Raw genomic sequence first — 13,924 nt, forward strand, 5'->3', positions numbered from 1 at the left:
TTTAATATGCATGAGGATTTTTTTCTTTTTTTTTCAAGCTTTTATCTAAATTCCAGCTAGCTAATATATAGTTTAATTATTAGTTTCAGGTGTAGAATTTAGTGATTCATCACTTACATAGAACACCCAGTACTCATCACAACAGTGCCCTGCATGAGGATTTTTTTCTATATGACAGACCATACATAGATAGTACTCCTGAGGAGTAAGGAAAATAATCTTTTAATAAATGGTGTTGAGAGAATTTGGTATAATATAAATAAATGAACGAAACTGGCTCCCTAAATTCTACTGTTCATAAAAAAATTCCAGGTAAATTTTAGGATTAAAATGAAAGAACAAAAAAGCATTTAAAAAATAACATAGGGAGGGGCACATGGGTGGCTCAGTCCATTAAAGCATCTGACTCTTGATTTTGGCTCAGGTCATAATCTCATGGTTTGTGAGCTTGAGCCCCTCAATGGTCTCTGTGCGGACAGCACGGAGCCTGCTTGAGATCCTCTCTCTCCCTCTCTGTCTGCCCCTCCTCGCTCACTCTTTCTCCTTAAAAAAAAAACAAAAAAAAAAAACAAAAAAAAAAACTCATCAGGTCAAAAAAAATAACATAGGGAATATCTTCATAATCTTGAAACAGGAAAAAAAATTAAAGATACAAAAAAACACTAGCTGTACAGGAAAAGATTGACAAACTTAAGTATTTTAAAATAAGAAACTCTAATCACCAAATCACTGTTCAGTGTGTGATAAAAGCAAGCCACAAAAAAGGAAGTATTTGAGCCACTTATAATTGATAACGGGCTTGATCAAGAACATATAAAACTCATACAAATGGTAAACAACAGCAGACAACCAAATGGCAACTGGGCAAAAACTCTAGACACCTCAAAAGAGAAAATTCAAATTGTCAACATATATATGAAGAAATGCATACCCTCAGGAAAACAAAAGCTAAAATGGGATACAACTATAAATTACAGATTGACAAAAATTCTAAAGTCTGAAAAGTCTAAATGCTGATGAACATGTGAAGGAATGGGAACTCTCATACTACAGGTAACATATAAACTGAGACAAACCCTTTGGAAAATACCCAAGTATACTGGTAATAAAGATACACATAGATTCTATAACCCAGCAAATTCCACTCCTAGGAAATATCCTGAATAAAAGTATATACATACAGGATACATGTAAAGGAATCTATAGGACTACTATTTGAAATAACCCAAAATCAGAAACCATTCATGCATCCAAGAATAAAATAAGTTAAAAAAAAGGTAAATAGTTTTATATATAGTCAGACAATTGAATGTCATACAGAAACGCGTATCAGTAAATTATAGCTACATTTTATAATATGGATGAATAATAAAAATATAAAATTAAACTACAGGATTTAGGGATGCCCACTTGAACGGTAAAACAATAAGCAAAATTAAGCAATTAGTTAGAATAGAGGGTGGCATGGTGGATAGCTGTGGTGGAGAAGAAAATCCAATTGGCTGAAAGGCAGCCAATGTTCTATATTTTGTCCTGAGAGGTGGCTACAAAGGTGTTCATTTTACAATGTTTTGTAAATTTGTACATTTATGATTCATGTAATTTTTAATATATAGTATATTTCACCTAAGAAAAGTTTTAAAAAGTGAAAAGGATGGTCAACAAAATGGTGCACAGTGGTCCTTCTGAGAGGAGGGATTGGATTGAGGGCAGACTGGGAACTTCCAAGGAATTTGCAATGTTCTATTTCTGAAGTTGGGTGGTGGGTACATTATTGTTTCTTTTATTGTTATACAATTGTTAATTGTACAAGTACTTTTGATGTTATACATACAAAATAATATATAAAGTACAAGGGACAAAAGAAAGTTGATAAATTGAATTCATCAAAATTAAAAACGTGTGCACTTCAAATGACACAATCAACAAAGCAAATAGAAAATCCACAGAACAGGAGAAAATATTTGCAAATCACATATCTGATAAGGGATTTGTACTCAATATATAAAAAAAATCCTTTTAACTCAATAACAAGGAAGTAACACAATACTAAACTGGCAAAGAATATGAATGAACTTTTCTCTAAATAAGACATACGAAAAAGATGTCTCAATAAGCAAACGAAGATGCTCAACATCAGTAGACATTAGGGAAATGCAAATCAAAAACGTCAGTGAGATACTACTCTATACCAAGGTGGTTATAATAAAAAAAAGAGATAATAGCAAAGGTAGGTGAGGATATGAGAAACAGGAATCTTAATTTATTGTTGGTGAGAATGTAAAATGGTGCAGCCACTTTGAAAATTCCGAAGTTTCCAAAAATGTTAAACACAGAGATACCAGATGACCCAACAAATCCACTTCTAGATATCTACCTAAGAGAAACAAAAACATATGTGTACACAAAGACATGTATACAAATGTTCACAGTAGCATCATTCCTAACAGTCAAAAAGGGAAAAGGATCCAAATGATCATCGACTGATAAATGGATGAAAATCTGGTATATCAATACAAAAGAGTATTATTCGGCAATTAAAAAAAAAAGGAAGTGCTGATATACATTACAACATGGCTGAATCACAAAAATATTATGTTTAGGAAAAAAGCTAGACATAGAAGATCACAGTATGTAATTTTATTTATATGAAATGTCCAGAATAGGCAAATCTAGATAGATATAAAGTAGACTAGGTGCTGCCTAGGGCTGAGAGGAAATAGGGAGTGGCTACAGAACAGGCCTCAGGGTTCTTTATGGGGAAATATTCTAAACTTAGATTGTAGTGATGGCTGCATCTGTAAATATATCAAAAACCATGAAATTGTACAGTTAAAATGGATGAATCTTTTGATATGTAAATTATCTCAATAAAACTAAGTCAACAGGCTAGCTTCCATAAGTATTATTGCATTTTTCTGAAAGAACGTCATTTGAAACTTTAAGAACTTGATCTTGGTCTACTGTTTGTTTCCTCTCTGCTCCCATATCCTTTGTTCCTTAAGGGGGGAAATTACAGGGGCAGAGAACCTATCAATTTTCTTAAACATGAAACAGAATAAATTTTAACAGATTAAAAAAAATATTTTCAATCGCTAAACAGTGAGAATATTTCTTAGGGTTGATAAAGAATAAAATGGATTTTGAAAATAGGGGCACCTGGGTGGATCAGTTGGTTAAGCGTCTGACCTTGGCTCAGGTCATGATCTCGTGGTTCATGAGCTCAAGCCCTGTGTCAGGCTGTGTGCTGACAGCTCAGAGACTGGAGCCTGCCTCGGATTCTGTGTCTCCCTCTCTCTCTGCCTCGCTCCTGCTCACGCTCTGCCTCTCTCTCAAAAATAAACAAACATTAAAAAAGAAAGAAAGAAAAGAAAGAAAATAGGCTATATACAATAAGGCAACTTTCAAATTTTGAATGACAGAATACACAGCTCTATACCATAAACCTTGAGGTATTAATAATTTTTAAAACAACTTAGTATAAGATACGCAGAACCTTAATGTTTCCACAAATAAAACTCACAGTACTTTTGCATCAGTTAATACAATAACCTCAGTTATTTAAGAGGATATCCTTGTAAGTATCTGTCTTTCCGGGAAAAAACTTCTGCAGGAGGGTTGTTCTTACCGATGATGTGAGGAGGAAACTGCCAGGCCTGGTTAGCTGAGGGACTGATGTTCCTGCAATTGCCATGGCAACTGTCTGGCTTATCATGCTTCCGCTCTCACTTTCATAGTCATCAGTGGCTATACAAATTGGTCTTCCTCTTTGATTGTGAGTTTCTGGAAAAATCATCCCAAAATAAATAAATAAAATTCCATTTAGGTTAATTAATGGTTACTGAGCATGCAATTTCCTTTCCTATTCTCCATTACCCTTTAAAGGAAAAACCTATTAAGATGTAGTATTTATCATTAGATTTACTTATTTTAGACAATATTTTAAACATTAACCCATTCCTACAACAATAATGTGTAGTTTTGTAGAGAACTTTAACTTGCTAGTAAAAGAAGATATAATAATATAAACATTTCTGCCTTCAAATAAAAAAAGCCCATTTTAGCGATCAAAATACTGGTTGAACACTCAAGAACCAGTCCCATAAAGGCATGGAGTTGGTTATCTTTGTATCACCAGCTCTGTTGAAGTTCTTAATATGTATTAGGTACTTAGTAAATGTCTGTTTTTATTTTATTGAACTGGAAGTACTTTATCAGGTTAAATGTTAATTTAAATGCAAACTACAGTATTTCCTTTAGGGCAAGTAAATTATAAATATGGAAAGCAAGAGCAATAAAATTTTGTGAGTTCTAGGTTTTAAAAAGCAACGGAACTTCAACTTATAAACCCAGTATTAATGATAAACATAATTCTTGATATTCAGGGGAATATTAATTTCAGTCTTATATATGAATAAAATTGTGACTGAAGGTGGTAGACATCTGTCAAGTTTTCTTACATATTTTCTTCAGATGAACAGTATAGTCTCATACCAAAAATCCTATTTTCTAATAGGTAGGTACAGAAATGTCTTATATCATTAAAATTCATCTTAAGAACCAGTTAAGAAAAGTTTGCAGTGAATTCTCTCACATAATCAAAAGCTTTTCAGTAATATGGTTAAATATTTATAGTTTACTTATGTCAGTGTACATTTTCTTATAATTCTTTCCCTAAAATAAGATCTTTATCCTCGAGCTATTTCTAGTATTTTTAAACACTGAGATTTTCTTTAAAAATTTGTTTTAAATATACTAAGTACCTGTAAAGTCATACAGCTGAGGAACAGTTTCCATGATAATGCCAATCAGAGGTAGATACAACATGGCCACCCTAGCCTTTATCTGGGGGTCAGAGTACCGTGGGTCTGAGTCGTGACTGGATAGTAAATTGTGTACCATATTGATGACTTTCTTGTGCAATCCAAACAGTCTATTTTAAAAAGAAGATGAAGAAGAAGCAGCAGCAGTAAGGTCACAGAGATTAGTAAATATCGTTAAAGCAAATAATAAGTCATGGTACTGAGTTAATTTTAACTTAAACTTTGCCATATATTTGCATGTCTTTCTATAAAACATTTCTCATAAAATTAACAAATGTCTGTGTAAAGTAAGGATAGAGGGGAAAAAAGAAATGCTAAACAAATTCACTGAGGAGTAAATCTGAGTGTTTTTACATTATCTCCTTATTAGTACATACTCATATTGAATACGAACAGTCTGGTTATATTTTAAAACAAAAAACAAAAAGTAAATAATAAGTAGCTTCAAATTTTATTTCAAATTAGATCTTTTACCAAAAGTTTACATTTACCAAAACTAAACTTTTATTTCCTTTTTCTAATAGAAAAATCCTCTACTTAATGGATTATGCAGTCCATAGGCTCGAGAGTTGCCTTTGATGTCTCTTTTGAAAGTCAACTTCCTTGCTCATTCTACCTCATTCAGGCCCTGCACCTTCCCAATCCCTTCAGTTTCAACTGGGCTAAAATACTCATCGTCACTTTTTTTTTTTTTTTTTTGCCTCTTTTTATGTTAAAGGTGCTTTGACTATGCCAACTATTCTAATTAAACATTCAGCCAACTTCCATAGGCACTCTTAAGGCAGCACCTGGCAGTGGTGTCACATCTCATTCTCTCCCCTGCAGCCTATCACCATCAGTATGAGGATAAGACTTTACCTCCAACTTCTGTCTTTTAGTAAAGAAAAACCATTCAGAATTTGCTCTGGCCAGATCTTTTAACACATCTGCACCTTTGTATCTCCATCATTCCTTCTGTCTCAGAAAAAGTTGTATCTTCTCTCAAAAGGAAATTTCTGCATTATGTTCAATGAACCGCATGTTTCTTCAATAGCTTCAATGCCCCCCTCATAAACTCTTCCCTCTTTCTTTCAAATGAGACTTTCCTATGTTGAAAATACAAGTTTACTTAAAACTAGTTTCCTCTAGCTTATATAGTATCCCTTCGCAATAAACTACTATAATAATTTCGCCAGTAATAAACTTCCTGAATATACAGTCCATAGCATGTGCTTACTTCCTAGTAAATGGAATTTTTAAATAAATTTAGAAACTTTATTTGATTTTTAATTATTTAAATAAATGTATGCTTTTATTAAACAAAATTAAATTTAATTTAAATATTTAAAATTTAAATTAAATTTAAATATATAAGCCCCCTACTCCCTTTTTTTTTGAAACTAACAGTTTGAATGTTTACACATGGCACTGTAATAGCTTTATCATTTAATAGCTAAATAATTTTTTAGATATTTAACTTGTTTCCCTACATAAGATATGAGGGTAATTACCTACCTCATAAGGCAGCTGTGAGAATTAAGTTGCGTAGTTTATGTAACATACTTATTAGCACACTATCTTGCACACTGCCTTCTGCAGTATATACTAGCTTTTATCACTTTTTAGATCACATAGCCAATTTCAAAGCTGGGATTGGAAACCAGGTAGTCTTACTCCAGAGTCCTTAATCTTATCTGCCACTTTACATTGCTATATATGAAATCAAGCTGGAGATTTTTCTTCTTTCCAGATTTTTATTCAGAAAGTGTAGTTTTAAACACTGTCCAGAAACACATCTAAATGACATATCTCAGATTTTATTCTCCAGTTATCTACTCGACACTGTCATCTTATCTTTTTTCTTCTCAGTATTTTCTCCAAATAGTTCCAAACCTTCCTCATACTCTCTCTCATTTCATCCAAATCTCAGATTCTGGTCATTTGCTTTTTATGTTCTCCCTTGTGAATTTTTTCATTACCAGTGATGACTGCCAAACCTGGGTGCATATTCTTTAGCTGTCTGCAGCTACCAGACCGACTTCAACCCACCTATAACCCACTCATCTTCATGAAGCTTTTCCATATGTCTACATTACTTAATCATATGCAACTATTAAATATATGTTTATGCAGGACCTGCAACATCCTATTCTACGTGTTAGGGTAAGACATGGTCCCTGTTTTTAAAGAGTTTGAATAGCAACAGACACGAAAATAATTCAGTGTCACAAATGCAGTAGTAAAGGTATTCATGTTCTATAGAACTATGTCTATGCTACAAAATTAGCATTTAATCATAGTGTATGGTTTCACAGTCTTGATTTTCTAACTATAATGAAAGTTTCTAGGGAGCAACTCTTTGGTTTTAAAACATATTATTGCCACTCAAAAAATTATTCTCATTAGTAAGCAAATGAAGTAAAAAAGCATTCCTCTCAAGGATCTAAGACATTGTATGCTGTATTTTAGCTATATACCATTAAAGAATATAAAATTTAGAGATGGGATCTAAGTCTCTTAGTCACTCATTCATTGAATTAATATCTATTTATGCATATGTATTCATCCACTTTGTACTAGACACAATTCTAAGGCATTGGAAGGATGGTAGTGAAAAAGAAAGATCAAGTGCATGCTCTCACGAAATCACACTCTAAAGGGAGAAGACCGAAATTAAGCAGCAAATTTCATATAAGTGTTTTGTAGAAAATAAAAGAGGGCTACATGTTTAAGAATGATTGTGGCAAGGTAATGTGGCTCTAATTTTGCCTGGATGGTCAGTGAAAGCCTGAGAAGATGCTATTTGAGTGGAGACCTGAAGAATCACAAAGAGCAAATGGGTACATGACAGTCATAGAGTAATGTGAGCAATGCTTCAGGCAGAGAAAAGAACCAAGTGCAAATACCCTAAGGTGTGAATGACTTTGGCACATTAAAGAAACAGAAAGAAAGACTGGGATGGCTAGATTTTAGGATGTGGGTAGGGAAGACAGTGGCAGAAGTACACAAAAGCCAGGTAAATAGGACTTTGAGGACCATTATTAAAAGTTTGGATTTGGGGTGCCTGGGTGGCTCAGTCAGTTAAGTATCCAGCTCTTGACTTTGGCTGAGGTCATCACACAGTCATGACATCGAGCCCTGTGTCAGGCTCTGCACTGGGAGTGAAGCCTGCTTGAAATTCTCTCTTTTCCTTTCCCTCTGCCCCTCCATACACACTCTCTCTCTCTCTCTCTCTCAAAAAAAAAAAAAAGAAAAGAGAAGAGAAGAGAAGAGAAGAGAAGAGAAGAAAAGAAAAGAAAAGAAAAGAAAAGAAAAGAAAAGAAAAGAAAGAAAAGAAAAGAAAAGAAAAGTCTGGATTTTACCCAAAGAATATGAAAACACTAATTCAAAAAGATATATACACCTGTGTTTATTGCAGCACTATTCACAATAGCCAAGATATCGAAGCAATCATCCATTAACAGATAAAGAAGATATATAATATATATATATATATGCATACGTATACGTATATACATATGTATACATATACGTGTGTGTGTATATATTGAAAAAATATACATTTTTGAGAAGAAAAAAAATAAGATGACAGATACACACACACACACACACACACACACACACACACACACACACAATGGCATATTAGCCATAAAAAAGAATGAAATCTTGCCATTTGCAACAACATGGCTGGATCTGGAGGGTATTAAGCTAAGTGAGGGGTGCCTGGGTTGCTCAGGTTAAGCATCCAACACTTGATTTTGGCTCAGGTCATGAACTCATGGTTTGTTAGTTTAAGCCCCATGGATTCTATCTCTCCCTCCCTCTCTTTCTCTCTCTCTGCCCCTCCTCTGCTCATGCTCTCTCTCTCAAAAATAAACTTAAAAAAAAAACAAAAAAACTACACGATATAAGTCAAAGAAAGACAAATAACATACAATTTCACACATAGGTGGAATTTATCAAACAAAACAAATAAAGATAAAAAGATAAACAAAAAAAACCCAGCCTCTTAACTCTGTACAACAAACTGATGGTTACCAGAGAGGGGATGTGTGTGGGGAGGGGTGGAAGAGGTGATGGGGATTAAAGAGTGCACTTGTTGTGATGAGCACCGGGTGCTGTATCAAGTGTTGAATCACTATATTGTACACCTGAAACTAATATTACAATGTATGTTAACTGGAATTTAAATAAGAATTAAGAAAAAAAAAAAACTCCTAAAGATCCTATTATGAGGATAAAAAAGGAATTATTATCCAAAGGAATAATGATCATGGAAATTTTTAACAATAACTATTAAGATAGAAATACCCTATAGGGAAGCTGCACCATAATACTCAAGCTATTTCTATAAATTCAAATCACCAGACAATATGCCCTTTCCTTACTGTATCAATTTCCAAAAATTCTACAGAAGTGTACACAACTTTGGAAGTTCTTAAAACCTAAAGACATTTGTTTATAGGACAAAGTTTGAAATAAAATGCTATATAGTATGATGGCAAATGACACATTTTCTGTACAAGGAATCAAATAGAAAACCAGACCATTTTCCTCAATTGAAATGTGTCTACTGTATATACCAATAAATCTATGAGTTAACCCACTAATATGCACAAATATTTTGTATAACCATTAAGAAGGGGGGGAAATGCTACCAAATAAACCACAATACGCCACTGAGTTCAAGACAAACCTCAAATTCGGAGATTGATAAAGTATGAAAAAATGGCTTTCTTAAAATCAATGAAATGCAAAAATAACATGGGTATGGAACTTAGTAAATACAGAAGTAAATTACAAGTGGTGCAGAGTATTCTTTTGATTCTTAGAAGTATCGGTGTGATACTTCTGTACCATTATCCAAAATCAAACTGATATTCTACAAGGCAAAAACTAGTCTACTTACCCTTCAGCATCAGGGTCTAAAATGACAGCCAGCTCTGTTAACACAAGTCCTGCCAAATAATGCTGTTGGCGAAAAGGCACAGACAATTCAAACATATTTGCAATCTTCTGGTCTTGTACGTTTGTGGAAAATCCAGAACTCTGTTTGGGAGTGAGGTAGGACAAAACAATAATAGCTGTGCAACAGAACATCCTACAGACAGATCATTACAACAAATGCAGTACGAGCATTATCTCAATATGAGATACACTTTGTGTAGGGTAGTTTATTTTACATTACTATTATTCACACTGGAAAAAGTAACTGCTCCTATTTTTCGTACAGGAGACTATGATGAAAAAAAACACTTTTAATTACTTTCAATTTCCCTTTTCTCATACTGAAACTTTTCCAACTGTTTTTTTTCCCTTTATTCTTTTAGCCACTTAATGTTTCAGTATCATACCTGAAGGAGAAAAAAGTAACTTAATCCAAATGACGTATTATTGAGTTTTTAAAAGATTTTTAATACTGCAAATAGCATCCCTCCAAGACACAGTTCAAGGCAAGAGTGTTTACAATCTCATCTCCCTCTAATCCACATTCAAGACCATCCATGTGATATTTTTCAGAACAAAAGGTTTCAGATTTCTCTATAGAGAAATCATCTTGCTAGTAAGTATATAAAATTATTCTTGCCTACCCCTACCCCAGAAACAGTGAGGTCTCTGTCACCCATTGGAATCTGAAAAATATATGTAGATAAGAAAGTAGGGAACAAGATAATGGAAGACATTCTATTAATTTCTTGGCTGAATGAGATGTTCAAGGGGGGAGTTAGGTATAAACAACTGTGTTTCATTACAGGTTTTAGGAACAGTACTTACGATTAATTTGTTCTTCACTGTGTGGCCACATCTTTGGCAGAGGATGTGGGAAGAAAGCAAAACACTAGCCTTATCCACTCTAGGAAGAAGTGTATGCTAGCCAGGTAAAAGAGTATGTGAAAATAGGCCAATCCCTAAGACTTTTCATAAAGGTACAATGAAAAGTTGTGGGTGCTCTCTGATGTTTTCCAATGTAAATAAAGTTAAAATTTTTTTTCTATCAAACATCTGAGATTGAACCAGGCTTCTCTGATACTAAAGCCACAAAATCCTTTAATCTCCATCTGTATGATAAGATACATAATAATTGCTACAACAACCTTTTTTTGCCTTGAGAGAAACTACTAGCTGTTAGAAGTCAGTTGTACCCAGTAAAACCCTATGAACATCCATCTGGTTTCCTTTGGGTTACCTAGGTACAAGAGAGGTAGGCAGGACTTTCCCAGGAATGCACTGCAGTTTGACTTCTTTCTTTGCTAAATTATGCTTCACTTTTTTTCCTTTCACAGGTATTGATCCCTATTTAACATCTTCCATCCCAAGCTCAAGACAACCTTGCATCTGCTTCAAGAAAACCCATCTTGTGAAAATATCTAAAAGGCTTATATAAGTGAATTCACTCACATGGATGTGTATAAATCTCTAAGAAGAGTACAACATAGTAGATAAGAACTTGGGCTCTAGAATAAAGTCTACCTGTGCCTTGATTCAAAGCCTAGCTTTGCCACTTATTACCGTTCGGCCTTGGGTAATTTAATGACCTTTCTGTATTTCCTACGTAAAATGTGTTTCATATGTAAAATGAGAATAACAGAACTTACCTCCTAGAATTGCTCTAAAGGGCAAATGATCAATACTTTTAAAGCATTCAGTATGGAGCCTATCATATACCTATTATTCATAGTGTTACTTATAATTTTTTCCAGTGTTTAGAATGCTTTCTTACAAATATGGGCTTTAAAAATTTTTTTTCAGACACTCTGCATACCTGAGATGTTGCAGAAGAAACAGAAGGTGATGGTGATGCAGGTGGAGTAAGCAGGCTGCAGGGCAAGTTTAATGTAACATAGTGCTCATGGCTGCAGACAATTCGCAGAAAATCCAGTCTCAAGGACACGAGGACACTTGGATTTGGTAATGAATAAAGCTTTGAAGATACCTTGTAAGCATTATATAAACAAAAGAACACCAATTGAATATACCATTTCTCTAAGCCAGCATCAGAATGACAGATTAAGGAATTAAAGAACAGTATTCAGTGGACAGTTTTTGGATTTTGTGGTTTAAACATTATCAGCTTTTTCCAGAGTTACTGCTAGAATAGAAACTTTGGAACTACAAGATCTATTAAGATTTATAAATCCACTGACTAGGCCAGAAGCCACATTCTTTATATTTCCAATACAGCATTAATATTTCCACTTCTCAAAGATGCACTTTATGAAGCAAAAGTCTACCACCAAAATAGCTCCATGAAAGAAATGATACATTCTTTGGATAATTAGCACCTTGTGTTACTCTATATTGATGATTACCTATTTGTCTATATACCCAGCTACACCATAAGCTACTCTCAGGAGACATATATACACTGACTTAGGAGCTCTGGCATCCTAGGGTCTGGCTCAATGTCTGGCAAATATAGGATGTCAATGCTTGAAGAATAACAACAGATTTGAGGAGCAACAGATCATGAAGTTTGGGGGGGGGAAGTAAAAATAATACGTATTAAAATTTTTTTTAATGTTTATTTATTTTTGAGAGACAGACAGAGTGTGAGCGGGGGAGGTGCAGAGAGAGAGAAGAGACACAGAATCCAAAGCAGGCTCCAGGCTCTGAGCTGTCAGCACAGAGTCCAATGCAGGGCTTGAATCCACGAGCCGCGAGGTCATGACCTGAGCTGAAGTCAGATGCTCAACTGACTGAGCCACCCAGGTGCCCCGGCAGTGTCTTTTAAAACAACACTTAACTGAGTGAGCCACCCAGGTGCCCCCCCCCACAATAATACATATTATTACAAATATTTGGAAGTGGGTCAGTGCCCACATGTAGTTTTAACTTCTCTATTAAAAGAAACATACAATAAAGGCATCCAATAGAACAGAGCTTCAAGATTCTAAACATTAGACTGCCAAATAGCATTTCTAAAGAAGTAGTTCTCAGAAACGAGACTGTGGACCAGCTGGGAAATGTTACACAGACACTATGTCCCACACTCCCCACCCCCAGGACTCAAAGTACTCAATAATGCTGGGACAGTACCCAGAGAGCTATATATTTTTAAATTTCCTTTAAAAGGTAATTCTAGGATGATTATATAGCTCACTTACCCAAATGGCCTGTCAGGACCAATAACTAATGTTTTCCAAAAGGCACATTTCATTAATCAGTTGATAAAAATTTTAAACTAAAGTCAGTTTTTCAGGGAAAAGTTCCACGATGCTTTTTTTTTTTTTTAACGTTTATTAATTTTTGAGAGAGGGACAGAATGTGAGAGGGGTAAGGACAGAGAGAGAGAGAGAGAGAGAGAGAGAAAGAGAGAGAGAGAGAGAGACAAAGAATCCGAAGCAGGCTCCAGGCTCCATGCTGTCAGCACAGAGCCTGACACGGGACTTGAATTCACAAACCATGAGATCATGACCTGACCCAAAGTCAGACGCTTAACCTACTGAGCCACCCAGGCACTCCTATGATGTTTTTACTTTAGTAAAAGCAACATAACGAATGACACTGGGGATTTGGGTAAACATCTGTCCATGATTCTAAGCTCTACAATGTCTAGGTCTACATTAGAAGGAATACAAAGCAAAATGAAGCTGCTTTAAAAATCACCCAGTAAATACACAAAAAAGTTCACGTGGCTGTTCATTCAGTATAACTGCTACTCTTGCATGGCATCTTGGGGGATGCTTTACATTTAGACCACTGACTTGATGATCTGTTTCAGAATGGGAATCGAAGAGTCATGAGTGGGCCAGTATAACCCAAGAAAAAGTCAGCTGCACAGGTATCAGCTTGCCATTGTCCTGTAGCCTTATAAAACAAATGAAATTTACTTTTTTCTTACTAACAAAAATACACTGCTTTTTAAAAACATCAGTATATGAATGTATTTTTGAAGATCTCTTAGCTGCAACCCTAGAAACAACAAACACAGTATTTAATTGTTAATTATTACTAACTACACATTACCTGTTTGTAGCAGGTCTTAATAAGGCTAAAGACAAATCCTCTATCCATAACAGACAGCAGATCGTTGAGAAAGAATGCAAGGCTTGTGTTGAGTCTCTCAACCATTTCTGTGTCCTGGAAAACAGAATAAAAAGCAAAAACAAATAAAAGTA

General features: G+C 34.7%; 1 protein-coding gene across 13 annotated transcripts in view; it reads right to left on the bottom strand.

The window, feature by feature from the left end:
• Positions 1-13,924, bottom strand: part of DOCK7 (dedicator of cytokinesis 7) — a 224,653-nt gene that overhangs the window by 53,726 nt on the left and 157,003 nt on the right. For all 13 annotated transcript variants that reach the window (XM_027059014.2, XM_027059013.2, XM_027059012.2 and 10 more), the window contains 5 exons: positions 13,773-13,886; positions 11,569-11,739; positions 9,715-9,854; positions 4,764-4,933; positions 3,629-3,783 (listed from right to left, as the gene is read on the bottom strand). In XM_027059014.2, the coding sequence (XP_026914815.1) occupies positions 3,629-3,783; positions 4,764-4,933; positions 9,715-9,854; positions 11,569-11,739; positions 13,773-13,886 (750 nt within the window). The remainder of the gene's footprint in view (positions 1-3,628; positions 3,784-4,763; positions 4,934-9,714; positions 9,855-11,568; positions 11,740-13,772; positions 13,887-13,924) is intronic.

This window comes from Acinonyx jubatus, chromosome C1, assembly GCF_027475565.1.
Source record: "Acinonyx jubatus isolate Ajub_Pintada_27869175 chromosome C1, VMU_Ajub_asm_v1.0, whole genome shotgun sequence".
Taxonomy (NCBI): Eukaryota; Metazoa; Chordata; class Mammalia; order Carnivora; family Felidae; genus Acinonyx; species Acinonyx jubatus.